The 22,941-nt window shown below is 35.4% G+C and overlaps 2 protein-coding genes across 3 annotated transcripts; one reads left to right on the top strand and one right to left on the bottom strand.

The window, feature by feature from the left end:
- Positions 1-153: 153 nt before the first annotated feature.
- Positions 154-21,647, bottom strand: LOC134530834 (3-((Z)-2-isocyanoethenyl)-1H-indole synthase-like). Of its 2 annotated transcripts, XM_063366083.1 has the most exons (6): positions 21,534-21,603; positions 21,345-21,429; positions 12,525-12,719; positions 10,922-11,163; positions 8,940-9,095; positions 154-1,062 (listed from the first exon to the last, which is right to left on the bottom strand). In XM_063366083.1, exons 1-6 carry the CDS (start codon positions 21,585-21,587, stop codon positions 892-894), a joined length of 903 nt encoding a protein of 300 aa, XP_063222153.1. In that variant the 5' UTR covers positions 21,588-21,603; the 3' UTR covers positions 154-891. The 2 variants fall into 2 exon arrangements, with proteins under 2 accessions (XP_063222153.1, XP_063222151.1); XM_063366081.1 differs by lacking the exons at positions 154-1,062; positions 8,940-9,095; positions 10,922-11,163; positions 12,525-12,719 and having other exon boundaries at positions 12,732-21,429; positions 21,534-21,647.
- LOC134530835 (uncharacterized) lies at positions 4,259-6,677 on the top strand. The gene is made up of 2 exons (XM_063366084.1): positions 4,259-6,288; positions 6,369-6,677. The coding sequence occupies exons 1-2, from the start codon at positions 5,156-5,158 to the stop codon at positions 6,481-6,483; spliced, it is 1,248 nt and encodes a 415-aa protein (XP_063222154.1). The 5' UTR covers positions 4,259-5,155; the 3' UTR covers positions 6,484-6,677.
- Positions 21,648-22,941: the final 1,294 nt, after the last annotated feature.

Here is a 22,941-nt window from a genome sequence, read left to right as displayed (position 1 = left end):
AAGACCTACTACCTGGACACATTTTTAATTATTCCAGAACAGGAAATTTTGGAGAAAAGTAATTGTCATGAAGGAATTCCACATATCTGAAATTAACTAACCAGGGTAAGAGAAATTATCAGTACATATTACCATACAATAAATTATTATTCGTTAATGCAACAAACAAAGTTTTATTTTGAGTTTTACATAACTTAAAACAGAAACAACATTAACAAACAAAATTAACAAATATATCACAGTCAATGCTTTAAGCTTATTTTAATTGGAATGACTACCGAACCCAAGTCTCAGCTCTAACCATTTACTACAACTGTACATAAAATACAATGAAATGTTTTACTGTTAAAACTGTAAAGGAGATAACAGGCCTATTAACACTTCATATGTAATAATTTAATTTATTGATTTTTAAAAGTAATTAAAACTAATTTTTCTCCACAAATAATGTTTTATTATTCAATTAAAATATTTCATTCTAAATTTAAATAGGAAAATAATTTTCAAATCATGTCTGGTGCACGTGTTACAAACAAAGCAAATAATATCATTGGTATGTAGTACTATATTTTCTATGTGCATACTAAATAACCCACAAAAAAATAATAAAACTAAATTGTTGAGGACTAAAGTTTGAACCTGTGACCAGAAAACAAATGGGCTAAAATGTAACAGATACTACGAGAGAAAAATACTTGATAACTGGTTGGAATCATGGAAACTTAACATGGCACATGTTTCATACATCAGAGGCCAATTTTTACCATGTTCAAATCATAGCTTAATTTGGGATGTCAGCCAGATGCGAGGGAAGTCAATCAACCAGCATAAACATAATTCCCACAACTGGTCGTCAGGTTGAGTCGTACAGAGTGTGCAGCAGGCTGCAGCTCAAGGGTGCTGCTTGAAGGTGTTCTTGAGGGAGGCAGGAAGGTGGGTGCCCTTGACGGTGGTGCGGTGCAGCACTCGCAGCCCCACAATGTCTCGGGGGTACTGAGTCTCGGGAGTGGCCTCGTGCCCCACCGCCAGGTTGTCTGAGATTATGAAGTCCCCCTCCTGCCACTGTTGTCGACACACAACACCACAGCATCTCACACTCTTGCTTCCCAACCTGCACAGTCTATATGTGTAGTCACATTACTTGAAAGATCTTAAACTTCGTTGAAGCAACTAGTTACATGAAGCAAAGAAGTTATCTCCATCCTACTCTTATATTGCAGTGTGAAAGTTAATGGGCACTTTCTCTCTCTAACACCTGCCGACTGCCATTGGCGCTGTCCTTGTTCCTTCTGCACTGTTGCCAGATGTAATACAAATTTAAAATTGTATATTTTTGACACATAGTTTTTGCATATTGTATAGCTTCGAAATATGCATCAGGCAATATACATTTCACATACTTAATGGCATTTTAAGGGGCTGAAAAAATTAAGAAAACTTAACTTCTTTAGTGGAACTATTTTGAAATACATATTCCAAAACGTACCACATAAAGAAAATTAACCTACAGGTGAAGTTGATCAGACTTTTTGGTTAGTAAATTCATGTTTATGGTCGCCACAGAATAATTTTCAAGACAAAAATGATCCATGTTCAGCTACATAGTTTTTTAAAAATCCTAAAATGCATTTCATCAGAAATTGACACATCAAGCGGCCAATTATTTGGTATTAAAGTTAAATGGGAGTCAAAAATGTACAAGATGTTCATAATGAATGGAATTTGTTTTTAAAAGCAACACTATCTCCATTGTTCCCACAGTTTTTGAGTCAATAGCTGTGAAGACATGTCTTATCAGTGCCAGAGCACGCTGTAATAGATGCTTGCCCCCAAACTGCTGTCTTAAGAGGAAACATGGCCCTGTGTTTGGAGAAGTGAGATTCTATTCTGCAAGCAAGTTCAAAAATAAAGGCTTTCTTGGTTCAGCTATTTCCTTCAACACACATTTCTGAAAACCAGCCTGCCAGTTAGTGCCATGTACCATGTAAAATGACCAAGTGACACATTGTGTCCGATGATTCATTACAGTTACAATTTTGGTGCGTTAAATTTCATTTATGTGATTTTATTTTCTACTCTTATGTGAGTTACATAAATGTGAACTATCGAAGGTGGAACACCAAAAAGAAACTACATTGGTAGGCTACGAGGGAGGGAGCACAAGATTGTGTTGAAAGTAAATGAGTATTTTTCAAAAATCATGGGTGTGTACATTGCAATTAAGGAAGCTTAGGTAAATTTTGGTGAGTGATAGCAATAGTGATTAAAAAGTATATATTATTAATTTATTTATCGAGTTCACTTTACAATTATCACATGAATTTGTACCAATGAATGTGTGTGAATGGTTTCTTGTTGTAAGTTAAGAGTAAATATAGGTGTGATATAGTGCTGAGCCGAACCTGGTTCCGATTATCGAAACCGACCGATATAATCAATATTGCAGCGTGCACGATCCACATAAAAAATGCCGATATTAAAACAGATAAATTCGTAAGTTTTAATACTTAAACATTGTTTTTTATTACATGATCCCAACAGAGTTTATTTATCCATTTCTACAAAATTTTCGCTAAACAGAAAGAAAAAATATGGTTACAGTCTACAGTGTATGTTTATGCGTTAAAAAATCAAAATACGAAAGTATAAAAAGGCACAAGTAGTTTATGAACTCACTCGGGTTATGCCGGGTATTGTAAAATTTCAACTCAAGGTGTTCGAAAAGTGATGCAAATTAAGCTTTGCTTGCGTTGCAGTGACTTTCCAAACATAGGCCCGTGTTTAAGCAACGACGTTGAAAAATTACGTAAATATAGTAACAGCCTTTTGTTTAATAGGCCTGTAGCGATGCAACACGTCTCTATAGCCAACTTCATTTTCATTAGAAACCGTAATGTAACTTCTTGCAGTATATATATATAGCATACACTTAAAAATAATAGTAGTGAATTTGAAAACGATTCTTCGGTGCCGTTATCACAATAAAAACAAGCTGTTCGGAAGCGAATATGTGTACTTCACGGAACAAGTATGTGCTGTACCAAGATGGCGTCCACAACAATCGAGGGCCAAGGAAGAGCAAGTCATCACAGCGTTGCCAGATGCAACGACATTTCCACCGTTGCCATAGCTCACGCAAGGTACAAGCATTCATAGTGTAGCCAATGTGGCAGCTAGGTTCTGTTTTTACCTCTTTGTTGTAGTAAGAATTCTGCATTTATTAAACATTTTGACGTGAGGTCTAATAAATCGATGAACACCGGCTGTACGCACGAAAAAGGATGACTCATTGTCCGTTACGCTCATTGTCCCGTTACACTCATTGTACGCTTACGGCATATCTATCTCTCTTCCACTCAATTGGAACAACCATCGATTTGACTTTTTCGAGGCACATTAAACTTGAAACACTCTCAATCGTTTCCTACTTTTCGTATCATCGTCCTATCCTAACAGAATACTTAACACAGATTGGAAGAAGTTAAATAGCAAACATGTATAAAAGTTATAGTTAAAATAATCTGTTCGTTAAAGTAATAAAAAATTTGAATTAATGAGTGCAAATAAAAGTAAATTTATCAATTAAATTGTAGATTTCATTTCACTCCTTTGTATCCATACAAAACAGTGATAATTCAATAAAAATGGTTCAATTTTATTCATAAAAGTATGCAATAATTTCATCAATGTTTTGTTATGACGTCACAAACTAATGTCCGTAAACCGACTTTACAGACAACCAATATTTTTATAAGTTATATTAAAGTTATGGTCATTGATTTTTTATTGCATTATATTTCTAAAGTAAAATATGTTGGCTTCATCCAACACACTAGTAATAACATTTAGGCAGTATCTGTAATGGAATCGGCAGTATCGGTAAATTAGTATCGGTAGTATCGGAAAAGGCTCAGAATCTGTATCGGCTCAGCACTAGTGTGATATATTAGAAATTTATAATTGTGACAGTATAAAATATTATAAGTTATGATTAGTGATGGGACATGGAAATTTTCCCACCAGGTGGGAAAATATTTTTTGGGAAAATATAGGGAATTTGCCCAAATTATATTTTCCCACCCAAAAACTGGGTATTTATTATTCTTTTGTTTTAATATATAATAAATATATATTATATATTTATTATTTACCATTTGGTTGCAGTAATTATTACTTAAGAACAATAGTTTCATTTGGCAGTTTTGAACTAATAACTTCAAACATTTTCAATGTGACTGTTGGTTAGCATGCTAGAAATGTAAATAAACCATAACCTCAAAACTGTGTGCTATTGTGATGACTTTTTTTACTTTGTGGTGATAGTGTTTATGAAAGCCAGTTGAAATAAAAGTGTTAAAAATGGGAAGAAATAAAAGTAGTGTTTGGAAAGTGTACAACGAAAGAAGTGATAAAACTGTAGACTGCAAGTATTGTGGAAAACATTATAAATTTGCAAATGTCACAAAAATGTCCGAGCATATTGTCAAATGCTATAAATGCCTAGTGGACTTAAAAGACAGTATTTTAAGAGTTGGGAAGATAACATCTCCAGTTATAAATGTCACAAACAATTTAGAGACTGCTTCTGTACCTTCATCCATGCAATCAAACTCAGATGTAGGCCTAATTACTGCAACATTGCCAGCAACATCATATCTGCCGTCAGTAGTACATACAATACCTATTTGGAATGCTAAAGCTAAACAAAAACAATTGGAATGTTTTTGGACCACATGACTAATGAAGAGAATGCACACTTGAATACGATGCTTGCAAAAGCTATATATGTTAGTGGGGTAGCCCTTTCATTAGTTGAACATCCCTTGTGGATAGATTTTTTCAAAGTAGTTAAACTAGCTTATAAACTTCCCACACGAAAGTCTTTGGCTATGACACATTTAGATGAACAGTATGTTGAAATGCAGAATTACAAAATGCGAAAAATCTAAATCTGCAATGTGATGGGTGGAGCAACATTCGTAATGAAGGCATCATAAATTTTGTTTTGACTAAACCAGAACCAGTGTTTGTTTATTTTATCTGCACAAAAGAAAACAGACACACAAGTGAATATCTTGAAAAAGAAATTTCTTCTGTTATCGAAAAGTATGGGCCCGAAAAATTCCTTGTTGTAATAGGAGACAATGCAGCAAATATGCAAAAAGCTTTCACATTAGTGCAACAAAAGTTTGATTTCATAATTCCTTTAGGATGTTTGGCCCATACCCTGCATTTGTTATGTAATGATATTCTGAAATGTAAGTCTGCCGGAACATTTATGGCAACTGTTGTTGACATAGTCAAAACAATAAAAAATACACAGGTATTAAATGCTTTATTGGAAAAAATTAAATCAGAAAGGAATTGTAACGTAAGTTTGAAGTTTCCGTGTAAAATTCGCTGGGGGAGTTACCTTCAGTGCCTTGAAAGTCTTCTCGACTGTAAAGATAGTCATCAGATCTTATCATTTCACGGAGAAGCAAAAGCAACTCTTACAAAGAAAATGAAAACACGACTTCTTGATGAAGCTGTATTTTGGGTCAGGGTCGAACAAATTAGCAATATTTCAAAACCAATAGTTTCATGGATTACTATACTAGAATCCAATGACTGTAACATTCACAAGGTTTACAAAGCATTCAGTGAAATTGAAAACAAGCTAGTTGACTTACTTCCACAATCCTCTTTATCAGCTTCAGAAGAGTCATGTATTTTGGTGAAGTTAAAATCGAGGAAGGCTAACAGTATACGAACCATACATTATGCTGCTACCCTTTTGGATCCATCAACTCAAGGTCACTTTCTGACAAAAGAAGAGCAGGTAGATGGCATGGAATTCATCCACTCTCTTTGCGTTAACATGAAAGCTGACGTGGTGAATGTTATGAAAGACTTAGCTAATTATCGGTCCAAGGAGGACTTGTGGGGTAAGAAATTCATATGGATAAGTGTGGAAACAATGAATCCAGTAACATGGTGGCGGGGATTATGTGGAACCACAGCGTTATCAAAAGTGGCTGTTCGAATTTTAACAGCTCCAGTAACATCTACAGCCACCGAGAGATCCTTCAGTACATTCTCATGGATTCATAGCAAGAAAAGGAATCGCCTCACAACTTCTAGGGCAGGTAAAATTACCTACTTGTCCCACAACTGGAAGCTAATGCAAAAGCAGAACTCATCCCAGGGACAGCAAGATAACCAGAGGAAATATTCCAAAGATGTAAGCTTATCTGAAGTCCCAGCATGCTCTTCCTCTATGCAAGTAGTACATGCAGAGAATCGAAGGTACTGTCAGTTTTATTTATTTTATTTATTTATTTTTTGACATGCCCATTAGACTGACTTTTTTTTTTTTTTTTTTTTAGCTTCAAGCGAAAGTTAAGCAGTAGCAGTTCAAATGATGAAGACGAAACTGACTCCGAAGCATGTGAAGAAGTTACCTACGTTGAGTCAGATAACGAAACTTCTGAAAATGAATAAATTGCTTCGAACTATTACCTATAGTGCACCATAATTTGACATTTCTGCAAGTTACAAAGACATTACTACCTATATTAAAATTGTTCATCTCCGTAGTAGGTAGTTTTAGTAATTAGATATAGATATTGGTTGAGATCGTAAATTCCAGAGTATTCCTTGTCTTTAGTCATTTAATACTGTATTAAGCCCTACCAAGTGAAAATTAATTAAATATGCATAGTATTATGTGAAACACTTTTTTTTTTCTTCCCAAAATGGGAATTTTCCCAATATTTAGTTTCCCGGTAACAATCCCATCACTAGTTATGATATGAGTTCTTAAAATGCTTTGTGTGCAAAGAAAATGCCAAAGATACGCATCTCCTGAAATTCGTAGGTAATATTTTTGAAATTTGGCAACAGCATGCACCATAAGCCATGTACTGCATTTTGAGTAAGATGGTCTATACTAACGAGCACTAAGATATTGGTCATTAAGAACACGTATTACAAAATTGATAAAAGCAATACTGTCATAAATACTAACTACTGCCAAAATGTAGTAAGTAACTTCAGTAGCAAGGATATAGCATGATATTCTACATAGCCATAATGTACGTAGTGAAATTGCATCACTGATGTAAGTTTAGCTAGTCTCCCTCTTAGATTGCAGTACAAGGTAAATAAATGAAGCAAACTATTGCCCAACTACCTAATGATTTGAGGTTACGTGTTCACATCATCACTAATTGATAGGTGCACAGGTATAAATAATCCAAACTGAAAACTTTATATTGTATAGGTAATCTTAAATAAGAGTTCACGATTAACATATACAAATGTTTTTGGCATAAAATGTAAGTTTTATGTCCTACAATTGTACATTGGAATAGAATATACGGTAAACAGAATTATCCTGGTGTTGGTTATCCGGTTGTGGGTTACCCATGCAATATTTCACTTCCACAAACGATATACATAAATATAATTATTTTACTTGATTTTCTTTTATTTTTGTGATATATTGATGTGACAGAGCATTTTATGCAGTGATTCAAGACAAAAATGCTGCCAAACATAGTACATACATAGCTGGTGTTAGTATGCATCATGAAATTCGAAACTGCTAGAGGGAATTATAAATGTAACCCTGGAAGCTATGCATGCTTGTGATCCATGTGCCCTTGAGAACCACGCTCAGGTTTGCACCAACATAGCACGGCACGGCTTTTCAGTGACTAACGCAAGTGATAACTGGCCTGCCTAGTATCAAGGCAGCAGTTGCATAGCGCGGTATTGTTTTCTGTAGTAATCTTTACACTAGTAACAAATGGAAATGAGTGGTACTTGACATTCAACCAAAATTAACAATTATTTATTAGGTAGAGGAAGGAAGAAGTCCAAAATAGCTGCCCAAGAATATGGAATTGGCGAACAAACTTTACGTGATACACATAAGAAAAAGGATGAGCTGTTAAATTTTGCATCCACGTCCGACTCTACAAGTGGTTTGCAGAAACGCAATACCATGAAGCGATCTGGACAGATTCATTTGTAAAAAAAATCAAATATACAGACGTAGATATCTTAGTAATTATCAATGAAAAAAGGTGGCACTCCTTACACAACCTTAAGCTGAAATAGGGAATTTCAGCACGAAAAAGAAAGAAAAAAAACTGGCTGTTACTTATCCTGTATTAGGTACAATAAATCAATAAAAATAAGATTTCTGGAATTTACAAAAGAAGCAGCATATGCGAGGGCAGCTTCTGTTTATTTTCATTTGAAACTCAAGCATAATCACACATCGGTAAAGATAAGTGAGTCCACTGATGTGAAAACACCAACGTGACAAATTATCTGCATGGTTTTTGACTGAAAAGTGTGTTTGCAACATGAGTTCCATAAACTAACCAATCATTTGCAGTGGCATTTTTTAAAAACGTACTAAATATTTTTAAACATTTTGCTCAACCGGTACTTAAAATATAAAAAAAAATTTCACTCTGAGTTTATGAAGTGTAAGTTTATAAAATATACGCATCCCAACAGTCTCTAAGACCTCACTACCGACAAGATATGAAACCAAATAAAATAAATATACAAAAATATTTAAAACAAATATATTTTTTATTTACTCATCTAGATAGTATGGTCTAAATGTTTGTTAGCAGCATCAGAACTAAGTATATACAGTATTAATAAGAATTTTTCCAGTGCTTATTAACAAGTTTAGTGCTTGTAAAACTAGATTATGAGATAAATATATGTTAACACCTTAGCCAACTTGAAAATTTGTTTTAGTTACAAAAATCAAAATTTTTGTTTGTTATGTAAAGATGTTAGAATATCTGGCAATACCACATGCTGAAAAAGAGACAAGATAACAGCAAATGTTGTGACGTAACTGCTCTATAGTAATTCTACGCTCAGCTCTAACAGAAACGTGCCCATGTGAAAACAGCGTCCCGCCTCACCTGGTGCACGTATTGAATGCTTGCCCCATCCCTGACAAACTCGTAGTGGATGTCGCTGTTGATGCGCTGGAACTCCTCCTCGGTGGCGTGGCGCTCCTGCGGGTAGCCCAGGTCCCAGATGTAGCCGCACACCATCCCTAGGTGGAAGCACATCACCTGCAAAGGAAACATTCACGTTCATTTGCTTCTGCCACTAATGTTCAGTACTCTCACCTCCATGACCAGAAAAAAATAATCCAACTCACAACCTTGTACAAAATACATGCCTTTCTCTGCTAGCTTTTGCTATGCAGCACAAATTGATCACACTCCGTGATCACCTGTACCTACGGTATAAATTCACAATTTTTTTTATTTGGTCTCACGTGATTTGTTGGATATTTAGATTTCTTATTATTGCTATTATTTCAAAACTTTTCCTGAAAAATTATCACTTTAGCTTTTAGCATTGCATACCACTGCCTTCCCCCATTATTTCAAGATATTTTTGAGAGTAATGTTCAAATAATACAGCATATCAGCAGATTATGTGGATTTTAATTGTCTTAAATATTTTTTTATATTAATTTCTGAAATTATGTTATTTTTATGCAGAAAAGATTTTTAATTATAATTTTAGTGGTTTTCAGACTGTTTGCTTAGTTAGTATTTGTATAAATGTTTTTTTCAGTATTTATTTACTTTCAATATTGTTATTATGCCTATATGTTACGTTTGGGTTTATTTAGAAGTTTTCTAAATCACTGTATGTTGTTTTGAGATAAGGAAGGATAAGAGACAGGTGTACGAAATGGCGACGTCAAATTTCTAGACTTATGGCTCACACAAATATAATGAGTGTCCAGGTCATACCATGATTAATGCATTTCAAATTTGCTTTTTCTTTGTTTTCGAATATTTAATTAGAAATTTAAGCCCCAGATGTGCGGCACAGGCTGAGCGGTCTGTTGGTCCACTAGAACTTGTTCCCTTTTATTCGGTATCCAGACGACAAATGCTAGGGACATTTATTTTGTTACGGCACAGTACTTTGAGGAGCGATCTGCAAAAGTGAGTTGTCTTCTGGTGAAATTCTATGATGGACATTTATTTTTGCCAGGAGAAGAATAAATTTCAAAATTCGCTGTAAAACTATTTTATTCGAAAACAACCAACAGAAAGCCATGGTCTGTGCAAGTGCTGGCAGCACATTATCTCTTCCCTCCCCCCCCCTCTCCCTCTCCCTCTCCCTCTCCCTCTCCCTCTCCCTCTCTCTCTCTCTCTTCTCTCTTCTCTCTCACCAAGACCAAATGCCAGCAGAGACCATCGTGTGGCACAATACAGCACACTGCACAGAGTAAATAGCAAAGAAGCAATATGCTGCCGACTGACATCACGGGGCTAAATGAATAAACTATATTAGCTGGTGCTTTGAAATAGTAATTTTTTATAACTAACTATTTTGCAATGGAATGCAGCACATCTGAAGCTAAACCACTGATATCAGCAAGTACGACTATGAGTTTACCAAAGGGGTCAGGATCATCCAGTTACGTAAATTATCATACTTCACACACCATACATAAGCATATTGTAGCAAGAAGAGTGAGACTTCAATTTATATTTCATATTCACTGTAAAGAAAGTTCTTTACATGCCAAGGTAAAAACGACTTCTAATAGAGCCCTATGGTGAAGGGTTACTAATTGTCAGTGGCTCTTGAACCTATAGCAACCATCCATGGTGAAGTGACAAGTTAAGTATCAGACACTGTATGCAGCAAAATGCAGAACTATGTTCTGATGGCTTGTCACGCCAGCTTGAATACCCACACGCTTTGGAATTGCTCATAAGCTGCCACAAGCTTTTAAAATGGGTAGATTTGAAAATCAATCCTACAACCCTTATCAGGTGTTGGTATTTATCTGATCAAATTGATTAAATACTCAACACGCAAATTAAAAAAAAAATTTTTTTAAAAAAATACACGCAAAGTGACTCACGGTGAGGCCAGTGAGTGGGTGAGGATAGAGCAGAGGGTGTACCGGCCCCGTGCGCCGGTCGCTGACCATCCACAGCCGGTCCCACTCGGCCCTCTTCCCCGGGCTTAGCCCTTCCACCAGGTCCGTCAGCGGGGCGAACGCAGTCGCCCCGTTCCTCGGCACCGACACCATGTGGTACAGCGAGTACGCAAATGGGGCTGGTTGAAAGGAGCCATCTATGTGCCAGCCTGTCCGACCCACACCTACGCAAAAACGCAGTGTTAACACAGCATGAGAGATTATGTTTTGTTCCAAGATACATGCATTAATGTTTTAAGCATTAACTTCTAATAATATGTCATGTGTGGCTCATTCAATTAAAGTGCATCTGTGAGGAAATAACGAAAAAAAAAAAAAAAATGTTTTCAATAAAATTGTGACTTAATGTACCGAACTCAAAAATAAAACAATACATACAGTGAAAGTTCAAGTCCGAAAAATTCAGAACCACGACCGTGTTGAATTAACGATCTTGCCAGATTATTAAAAGTCAAAATATTTTTAGTAGGAATACCAAAGAAAAATGAATAAACAGTTCAATGGCATTAAAAAAAAGTACCAATAATATGCTCTATTGAAAGAAATAAAAACACATGAGCATTGATACTGTTAAAAAAATCATTATGGAAACGTACTCACATAATATACCTTGCTAAAAAACTTGAAAATACTGATGTGAAAACCAAAAGAAATGATAAATATTCAGTGACCTAAAAATGCCCGCAGTGTTGTGATGTGACCTGGCAACCAAGAACTTCAGCTGCAATCCACATGCAAGAATCTGAACACCAGCTGCTAAGTTAGTGCCGGATTACAGAATGCTAGATTAAATACTTTCACTATAGTACCTTTTTTTCATGTCTATTTACACAAGTCTTTTGTGCACGACACTGAAGTGATGATGATTAACATAACCTATTTCTACCAATTACATAAATAACTGTAGTAGAAATATTGATATGCTTACTTGCCCAAGTCTAGAAATTATAACCAGTGAAAAAAAAAAACCAGTGATGTGTAAACATTTAACTTTGGTAACTTAACAAATTCATGTTTTCTCATGCTGCACATAAACTTATAATACAAAACTATAAGACAAAATTTAACGTAGAATTCTTTAAAATGATGCAGAGCGTGATAAATATATATATAAATTGTGTTTTCAACTACGTTTCTTGATGCGAATCACACGTAATTTCTGAACCCACCGCTAGAACTCGCTGTCAGTGCAGCTATGTCGACTATTGAATCATTCGATTTGAAAAGCAAAAAGATTACACTATAAAATTAATAGACTCTGATAAAAGCAAAAAAGATTTGAAAAAATACCAAACACAGGCTTTGGAGCTGATTTTCGACAAGGAATTTTATTAAAATACTGACAATATTGATAAATTCATTAACAGTTAATACTATAAAGTTTCCCTTTGTCACTATGACCTTTGGTTCATGCCATCCGCACAGATGGCAGCACCGTTGTTACACATTTCCATTCCATGCGAGTTCTGTTCCATTCACAAAATTACTTCTACAAAATGCATAGATGCATAGTGGTGTAACTCACCGGTGCAGCCCTCAGTACGGTCATTGGACACTCGGAACACGTCCGGGTGCGGGGAGCGGGGGTGTTTGTAGAAGGTGGACTCGAGCTCTCCGAACCAGCGACTGATCTCGACATGGCGCTCCCCGCTGACCACACCCTGGTCCTTGAATATCAGCAGCCGGTGGCTCGTCACGTCTTTCTTAATTTTCTCTATAACTGGTCCCAAACACGTACACACACAACCAATGATCACAAGAAATGCGGTAGGCATAAAAAACATACGTTTAACTAATTTTTGTTTTTGTTTTCAGTTTCAGATGGAAGAATAAAAGCTTTCATAATATAAAAATTATTTAATTTTGAGAGTGTCTTGACATATAATTGGAATTTTAATAAATATGCTGCTAATTGTTTCAACCTGCACTAAGTTTTATGTGGGTGTTTTTGCTCATTCTAATTAAATAGTTTTAAAAATTAGATTGTAAATTGGCTTACAGTATCTAATATTCCAGACAAAACTGATGAACTAGTTTAGTCATAAACTTAACCTTTAGGGGTAGGTATGGGGTATGGGGACTTCTACTTTTTTGTTGAGCACTTAAACATGTTTTAAAGTGTTCATGGTGTTTTTTTATAGAAGTTTTTGAGTTCTTAGAGCTGATTCTCTTAAAACTTTGTTGCTTGCCAATGACCCTGCTTTAATGCCAGTGGTTATTTAGATGACTGAATGAATTAGAGCTTAACATGACATTGACATTGAGGTACCTATTAGAGATGATGAGATGCGATGAGAACGGATCAGAGATGAAATGAATGGGTGAGGGAAACGGGAGTAACAGGAGAAGACCACCGATCAAAGAGTGTGAACCTTAAGCTAATAGAAAAGGGGGAAAGGGGTGAGGCAGCTGAGAAATGAAACTATACCTAACTTACCACACACATCCATAAATTAAGACTTGGTCTTTTATGCAATGTTTGTTATTTCATTTTCTTATCAATAAAATTATTGTATACCTTTACCTGTAAGTATATTCACTAAATATTACCTAATAGCCATGTTCATGGTGCTGAACAGTTGCCTGACTTTTTACCAGGTTAGGAAAAAAAACCAGGTATTTTTTTCTTAAATACCAAACAATCTGTTTTTGAAGTGAAACTTCTATAGGAAGGTTTGGATAGGGAGTAAATTCATGTAGGTCGTCATCGATATGGTCACGTGACGTGTTAATTGTTTTTATATTTCAAGGATAAAACTCAATTTATTCTATTTTTAAAGATACAAGTTTTTAAGTTTATCTTTATTTTCCAAGGAAATTTTAACGTTATTGTGTGGTACATATTGCGAGTATTGGATATTTTTTAGTAAGTAGTTAAGTTCAGGTTACGTTTTTTCTTTTGTTTATTTATTTATGATGTAAATTTCTTCAAATGTCAGGTTATTTATTTATTAGAGATAACGTTGATTATTTGTAGATTTAAGATAATATTTTTTTATTCTTTCACAGCCATTCCGGTTGTCACGGATGTTACATTAGTACTAATTTTAAATTCAATATGTTCAAAATAGAATTTATTTTGCATTATTTTATTACTGGACTCCATGTAAAATATCTTTATCTTCATACAGATAAAATTTTGTTGACTATATTTTACAAATTTTGCAAAAAAATTAATAAAAGGCTGTGTCACGGATGTTACAAAATTTGTGAACTCACCTCGGGCATTGTCAAATGAAATAAAAAAACTCTGGTCTCTGCCTCACACAAGAATACTTTTTTATCCATAATGTTTGTCTGAAAGCTATGGTAGTTTCATAACTATCACGAACGCAAAGAAAACACATTCAGTAAATATTTTATAGCTCTTTTTTTCATGTCACGGATGTTACACACATTTTGTCACGGATGTTACAGCTGGTATTATTATCCTAAATTTTCCCAAATTTACAGGCCAATTTGAAAATTCTAAGTAAAAATACTGAATATAACTGTTATAAACATAAAGAGACTAAAATTACTAATTTAACCAACTAAAGAAAACACATGCCAAGTATGTATACTTACACATTTAAAGCATTTGAAGTGTACAGAAATTTAAAGACATAATATATTGAACTGTAAGAACATCACATCACAAACAAACTTTGTCTTTGAATTTATACACCACTCTGCTTCCTATTTCCTTAATGTCTGGGATTGGAATAGTACATACCACCTGATTAACATGTACATCTCTCTCATCGTCTTCATCAGGAACAAATAACTTTCCACTTTTACCATACTGTTTCAAGAAGAGCACACGTAGATCACCATTTACATTCAATGCACTTTGACATATTGCAAAATAATGATGGCTAGCTTTGGACTTTCCATGACCAGTAATGCATACTTTTACATACATACCAGCAGTAATATTTGCAATTTTAATGGGTCGATGATTGTCATCTGTGTTTGAGGAATGAAAGAGTTCAGTAGTATTATCTTCACAAGATTGCTCAAAATCTTCAAACTTTGACTCTGCAACACTGTTGTCCGTATCAGAAGAATACACATCACTCCACCTACACTTCTGATTTGTCATCGCTGCTTTGCCTCTGAAAGCAACTTGAACTTTACTTTTGGCAGACGTTGAGGTAAACCCAGCAGCAACATGCAAGTCATCGATTTTCCTGAAGTAATGAATTTCTCTTATACCCGTCGTACCTCTCACTTTCTCCCACCGATTGTTCAGAAACACTGAAGTCTCTTCTATTTCTTCTTTGCTTACGTAAAGTACCTCAGTGGACTTGCACTGAGCTTGAGCTACATTGAAGAATTCTCCAGCATTATTGACGGTAGTACGTCGAGCCTTGACAGTTGTCCAAACCATTCTTTTTACTTGGCCTCCGATGGCATCTACTGCACCCTTTCCGTGACCAGCAGCAAAGAAGTTCCACTCTACAGTCTTCACATTGAGATCGTCAGCCAAAAAGCACATGTTAAAAACTGTATACTTGCTCTTAAATTGGGAAGAACAGTTGTCTGAAAATATTATAAGATCACACAAAGACACATTTGGGTTCTGCTGAAAGTGAGAAATTATTGTTTTTATGAAAGTCCAAGCTGACTGTTTGGAATGGCTCACATCGTCACTTACTACCACATATGAAAATGCCATGTCCTCAAACCACAAGCAACACGTAAAAATTGTCACTTGGGAAATGATGCTGTAGTTCTCAGCAAAGTCTACTTGCATCACAGCTTCTCCTTTCCTTAAGTTATTCTTTTTGTCCTCAAAGTATCTTGCTTGCTCACATTTTACAAACACATGCTTCTTGAAATTGGGGATATATGTATTTAGTTGTGTTACAAGGTTTTGTAGACTTGAAGATACCTTTTCAACTACCAACTGACCCTCTGTTTTTATCCATTTATTCCATTTCACCTCCCTTGAAAAGTCAGAATGTGGTTCCAGCAGACTTTTTACATCATAATGGCAAACAGAGCATTTATTAGTCATGCATCGTTCTTCATGTGTATTACAACACATTATTTGAATCAGCGATGTTGGTGTTAAAGAATTTCCTTGATAACCAATACAAAAAGGAGAGATAGCCTCAGCTAAAAATCTGAAATTTGCATGTTTAATGCATACACAAACATTATGTGGAGTATCTTTAATGGGTTTTACATGTTTTGGGCGCATTTCAAAGAATTTAGAACGAGATATGTGTATTTCAGGGTAGAGTTCAGAAAACTTTTGGTGAGCTTCAACAACACTCATCGTAAGGAAACGTTTTTGCTTCTTTTCTTTCTTTCCTGTGACTTCATTTTTCACTGTTATGCAGTCTCTTTTCCCAGAAGTTTTCCAGCTAATGTCATCATTCTCAAAAAAATTTCTTGCAGTTTCCAAATCTTCTTTTCTGTACAATTTTCCCCTGGGTGCTAGAAATTTTTGTGCTTTAAAAAGCTCATCCTCTGGAGTTGAAAAAATTTCTTTCATCAATTGCCTAACAACAGCTTGTTTCTTCGTAGGACTATTTGGCAAGTTCTTACGTGCCTTGTGGACAGCTTTACGAAGTGTGCTGGTAGAAGTGTAGGAACCCAGTGCTGAAAGGTTTGTAGGCTCCTTACAAATGTTGGTTACTAGTCTTTTCTTCTTCCTCCATTCCTGCACTCTAAGTCTTGTTTTTTCTCGTTTAGTGTTTAATAGCTTCTTATCATTAATGCACTTCTGTTTTTCTGCTTGCCTCTTCAACCAATTTCTTTCTCTGTCTTTTTTCAAATATTCAGCCCACCTCTCTGTATTTTCCGACCATTTCTGCTCTCATCTTCGCTGTTCTTGCAGCAGATGTGACAGGTGCCATTATCTGCAACAAAATGGGATAATGTAGGTTATTTACATCCATCACATACTGAAATATAGGTTATGTAGGTTATGATGATGTAGGCTAAAGCCCAGAGACATTCTGACATATAAATACTGGTGGTAAAAATGCTAACACCTTAAATGTGTAACATCCGTGACACTTATTTTTTAAATATTAAAAATTGTATAGTGACTTAAAGATAGTAGGCAGTCAGCACCTGACCTAGATGCCAACATGGCCTAATTGTTATAGAGGAATGAAAGTCCATTACTGAATAGAAAAACTTTTTCAAGTTTTCTGTCACGGATGTTACATTACAAACATGTACTTACTGTTTAATATATACATTTTGAATTTACTCACCTGTATCAATGAAATTTCCAGTGCACACACTTAAAACATCTCTTGAACCATAGCACCTTTCAAAACTTTGTTAAAAGCTTATCTTTTTATTCAGTAGGTACTACCAACGCTTAGAAAATAATGTAGTGCCATTAAAAAGTCAACACCACTAGATTCAATGCTTGTAAATCATGTTAAAATTTGTATATTTCTTAAATTAAACAGTGTTATCCTTAAATTTTAAGTATTATCTACATTAAAAAAATTTATACATATTTCTTGAAAAAATAATTTTTTTTTTAAAAGAATTCCCATTTTGGCCGGAATGGCTCTTCAATGAAAAAACTTCATTTAGTCTAGTTTTAAAGTTATTATTGGTAGGGGCAAAACTTATGGGTTCGCATCACCGACATGCTAGTGATATAATACCAAAATCATTTTCTTGCTTACATTTGACATGGAAATAATTTCATATTACACATTAAAAAAAAAAAAAAAATTCAGTTTTCACTTCTGTCGACAGTCCCCATGACTGACTTTTAGATTTTTTTTGTTTAAACCAGGTTTTCTTAATGACATTAGTTATTTTGGTGCTCACCATGTTCAAATGGTAAATGAAAGCCATACAAACTCCTGCTTTCTGTTTATTTTTCAAACATCCCGGTAGAGGGCCACATAACCATGTTACTCTCTAGGGAAGATTCTATACATCCCCCCCTCCCCCAGTATGGCACCCATCAAAAATACTAGTGCTCCTCTATAGTAAATGGCCTAGGACCACGCAAAGCCTAGGGCTGCCACAAGCGCATGGCTAAAAGGGTTTATTCTATCAGTTGTGCCAGGCATGCATTGCAATGTCTCAATCTCTCTATTTCTCTCTCTAATTCTCTATCTCTATATCTCTTTCTATATATATTCTTATATATACCATACCTATAACAAATCTCTTTCCATATCTCTATATATATGTACACTCTATAGCAATGAAAATATGAACAATCTATATATTTATCAATCTTTTTTTTTCAGTAGCATGTTCGTAAAAAGATAGAATACCTGCTATTTTGAATACTTAGAACATGACATTTGCTTGATGTTTGAAATAAAGTTGTCAGTGATTGTCAGTAGTTTTGAAGGTGTGTTATTTAATATTTCTTCAAATTTTGTAATATTTGTGATAGTCCAATTTCATTCATATATGCTGATTCTTGCAAAAATTAAAAAAAAAAAGTAGGTACACCAATAAAGTACATTGAATATGTAAGGCGCGGTGCACACCAGAGCAATACGATAGGCGATGCGATAAGCGTGGGATCGCTTTGCGCAACGCAACTTTTATCTTGTCAACTCTCAGGTACACACCAGAGCAATGCTATAGGCAATACAGAAAGCGATAAAGGTCTCATTTGTAATGATGAGTTTGTTTTGACGAGGATTTTTGTAGTGGCTTACAGCTACCTAAAAATTCGTAAATGGAAAAGGGCAAGGAAGTACTGGGTGCATCCGTATAATGTCATGAATATCAATGGCGTAGCCAGGATTTGTGTATGGGGGGTGTTAAGAAGCATGGTCCCCCCGTATTAAAGTGGGTGGTCCGGGGGTCCTCCCCCGGGAAAATTTTGATTTTAAGGTGTAAAATAGTGCTATTTTAGCAGTTTTCGGTACTTAAATTTAAATATTGTAATGGTAAAAATTTTATTAATTTTAATATGAAATTTGTTTCAGTGATGAATAAGAAATTAATTAAAGATTTGGTGCTAAAGGGGGGGAGGGATTGAACCCCTAAACCCTCCCCCCCTGGCTCCACCCATGATGAATATTAAACATATTTCGGCTGTGGTTGGCCGAGAACTCCGACAAAGCGGAAAAAAAAATCATGAAATGTATAGGATGAGCACAGAAACGTTTCGCATTCTGGAGCAGCTAGTTTCAGAGGAACTGCGAAGCCAAGACACTAAATACAGGCTTGTTGTTTCACCTGCTGAGAAATTACTTATTACATTAAGGTAAGTAAACTATGTTATTAGCAATTAAGAGGTCATAGAGTAAGTTGCGGTATATAGTGTATACATTCATTTATTATGTATAGAAAAAGAAGATAATATAATACAATCAAAACAAAGAAAAAAACACTATTTGCATCACACAAATGTTAACGCAATATTGTTAATGAAACTGTGTCGATGTTATTGGGTAAACAATCAGTGTGTGAAACTGTGTGAACGTTGTTAGCTGAGAGTACAGTGGTTGGAATAGGACAATGTATCTCATGTGGAGTACTGTAAACAGACGGATCACATTGTGAAGAAAACATGCCTGATGCTTCTCTCTCAGCATCATTCAACTGTTCGTTAAGCTGTAGAATATATTTCGCTTTAAGATTTATTTTGCGCCTGTCATCCAGTTTCTTGAAATCATGCAGCAACGACCTTAAAAACCGCCAGTCAGAATCATTTCGTTCGCTTTCATTTTCCAGTTTCCTAGTTCTTTCTTCTTTTTTCGAGGCAAGCCATTCAACAAATGCTTTGTCCATGTCGTGTGTAGGGGTTACCACTTTCCTTTCTTTGACACGTGGGGTTGTTGAAGAATTTCAGAATCCACATCTTAATGTGTACCCTCTGGCATACCCAATGATTCTTCCATGACACTATCTGTTGATTGTTGTAAATCACTGTCTGTCTGCCATTCATGACGATTTTCTGATTCCTCGTCGTGATCCCCTTTTTGTACGGTTGCATTCCCTGATGTAGTCGTTCCCTTCATATAGGGACGGGGGAAAGCAAGATGTGCTACAAGGTAAAAGTTTTTTTTTCTTTTTTTCTCCTGACCCTGATGGGTCATTTACCTGTGTCTTTCATTTCTTCCACTATGTTTTTCCATGCCAAACTAGTCACATCTGTCCTAGAATACGTTTTGAGGGTGTAGTTCCACAAACAAGGCTTGTTTTCTACATGTTTGATAAATGCAATCATCGTAACAACATCCTCCTGCAAACCCGCCATGTTTCGTGAAGGGAACACGAAGCGATACTGTTGCCTGGCGCGACCAGCACGCTGTGTAGCCTCCACGATACGACGCCGATCGGTATCGCTATCGTATCGCTATCGTGCTAGTGTGCACCTACTTACGTTGCTTCCATATAGTTGCCACACATTCTATGGAACCATGTCGTATTCACGTCGCGACGCGTATCGTATCGTTTATCGCATCGTCTATCGTATCGCTCTGGTGTGCACCGCGCCTAATGAATACATAATACGTGATTAATGTAGCCGACCTAACTTAGCCGAACATTCACACATTTATAGTATTTTAAATGTAGCTATTCTAATTGAATGTTCCCACAAATTTACAGTATTTTAAATGTATAATGGTGAACTAGGCCCTACTTGAAATATTGCAATGATGTTTTACAGAATAATTAGAAAGTATGTAAGGACCCGGGAAGTAAAAAAAAAATGCAATTTACAGCATTTAATTTGCTTTTTATACGGATGCATCCCTTTTTTTTTATAATTACCAGCAAGTGATCTAATCACTTCACCACCATGCCCCCCTCCTCAAAGCTTCTAGAATTAATTTGGCTTAACTCACCCAGTGTAGATTAACTGTCCAGGTACAGTTAACTAGCTTTATCTGTAATTATGCAGCGTAGTGACTTCTATGAAACAAGGCGAGTAAAATCGTAAGTGAAAGGAGTGAAAGGTTAGTTGAGTTAGGTCTGCTACATTAATATGTATTAACGTTGTAACGTTGGATTCGTTTAGAATAACTTATGATGATTTGTTTGTATATTGATGTATTTAATATTTTTGTTTTAATTAGTACTAATTTGATGTGATATATTATGATTTAATTAATTTGATTGTTTGTATTGTTCATTTTTGTTGACTTTATTGACACGTTCTATATTCTTTTAAGAATCTGTTGAACGAATTTTCAATAAATAAATAAATAAGTACCTATTATTTGTGAACCTAAGCGCTTTTCTTAGACTTATTATTTACAAATTTGCCTGAAGAACATTATTAAACTATTAAAGAAATGAAAATTTTAGGGTTAGGTTAACCAGTATGTCTTTAACTGATTCAGCAAGTATCTAATTTATTTTAGTTACAACTTCTTGTGGAAGAAAAAGTGACCAAACTTACCCTCTGGTCGGTTTTCGGTTTTCAAATTAACACCGCGAACTTCACAACCCAATTTGACAGGAGTAAGTTGATAAATGTTGGCCATCTTAAAAAAAATAAACAAAGCAAGCAAAGTAAGTTTTTTCAAAATTTCCCTAAGAATTACTTTTAAACTCAAAATATTTATTCAAGTTGTATAGAAAAACTTACTTTGGATGAAAAATTAACAACGCAGTTTAACACCTTTTCGGGTTTCATAATCATTTATTTAAAAATAAAAATAAAAATAACGTGAGCGAATGTACACGTCTGTGCAACACCTGTGTAAATTATCGGTAAATTAATGTGTTCTCATGTTGCAGATACAATTATAATATTACGAAACTCAGACACAAAATTTACCTAGAATTATTAAAAATAATGCCGACTGTAATAAAGGTACGCAAATTATGTTTTTAAAGTACATTACATCACACGTAGTGTTTCCGCATCCGCCGCTAGAATTCACTGCAGGAGCAGCTACGTCGACTACTAAATAATTTGATTAGCAGATAGAAATTTTAAACTAGATAATGAAACTACTCCGATAAAAGCGAAAATGTTTTGAAAAAATTTAAATCCTGGCTTTTAACCTAATTTTCGACAAGGATATTATTTTTAACTACTTGCCAAATTTTTTTTAACAGTTAATACTATTACGTTTCCCTTTGGCTTTGTGAACTTTGGAAGGCGGTTTCGAGTCTCATCGACCTCTAGAATTCGCTGCCGGAGCATCTACGTCAACTATCTAATAATTAGATTTGCAGAGCGAAATTTTAAACTAGGTAATGGAACAGCTACAAAAAAGCGAAAAAGCCTTGAAAAACACTAAACCCCGGTTTTGGACCTGATTGTCGATAAGGAATTTTATTAAATTACTGGCCATATTGTTAAAATTCATCAAACAGTCATAGTGTTGTTCGCTTTTGTATTTGTGAGTTTTGGTTCGCGCCATCCACCACAAATGGCAGCACCAAGGTCATGGGCGCAGGGTGGGGAGGAAAGGTGACCAATGGGCCCCCATTCCCCCTTGAGTAGAAAAGCCTCTATCTGAGGCAGCTACACTTGCGCTTTAATCGTAACTGTGAAATGGGAATGATAAACGTTCCGCCCCCCGCCCCCACAACGATGGGAATCTTGCAGATTTTCGCCCTTGCCGTGGTTGTTACACATTTTCGTTCCTTGACTTCCGTCGTATTAACGAAATTAATACCACCAAATGCCGTGTACTGAGATCTAAGATGTTACACGTCAAAAAAAAAATCCACAAGTAACTGGATTTCTTAACTCTACTCAATATACCCTATGTACATAATAGGAAGTTCCGTAAAAAAAGTAAAAACAGTATGTTCATGGACTAAGTACTCTTTATGAAGCATTGTACACACTCATGACTAGAACTGCAAGTTGTCTAAACCCAAGCGGAAGGCCTAAGCCATGCGGTGACGTCACATGGCGCGAACTGTTGGCGAGAACGTGTTAATGGTCAAATTTGTGTACAAAATCCAGCGGTGAAGTGGTGCCGAGTTCATCTTCGTTCCTGTTAATGAATGAAACAGTCAAAAACTGTTAAGGCACA

Source organism: Bacillus rossius, chromosome 3 (assembly GCF_032445375.1).
Source record: "Bacillus rossius redtenbacheri isolate Brsri chromosome 3, Brsri_v3, whole genome shotgun sequence".
In the NCBI taxonomy this organism is placed as follows: Eukaryota; Metazoa; Arthropoda; class Insecta; order Phasmatodea; family Bacillidae; genus Bacillus; species Bacillus rossius.
This window is presented reverse-complemented; position numbering and strand designations above follow the sequence as displayed.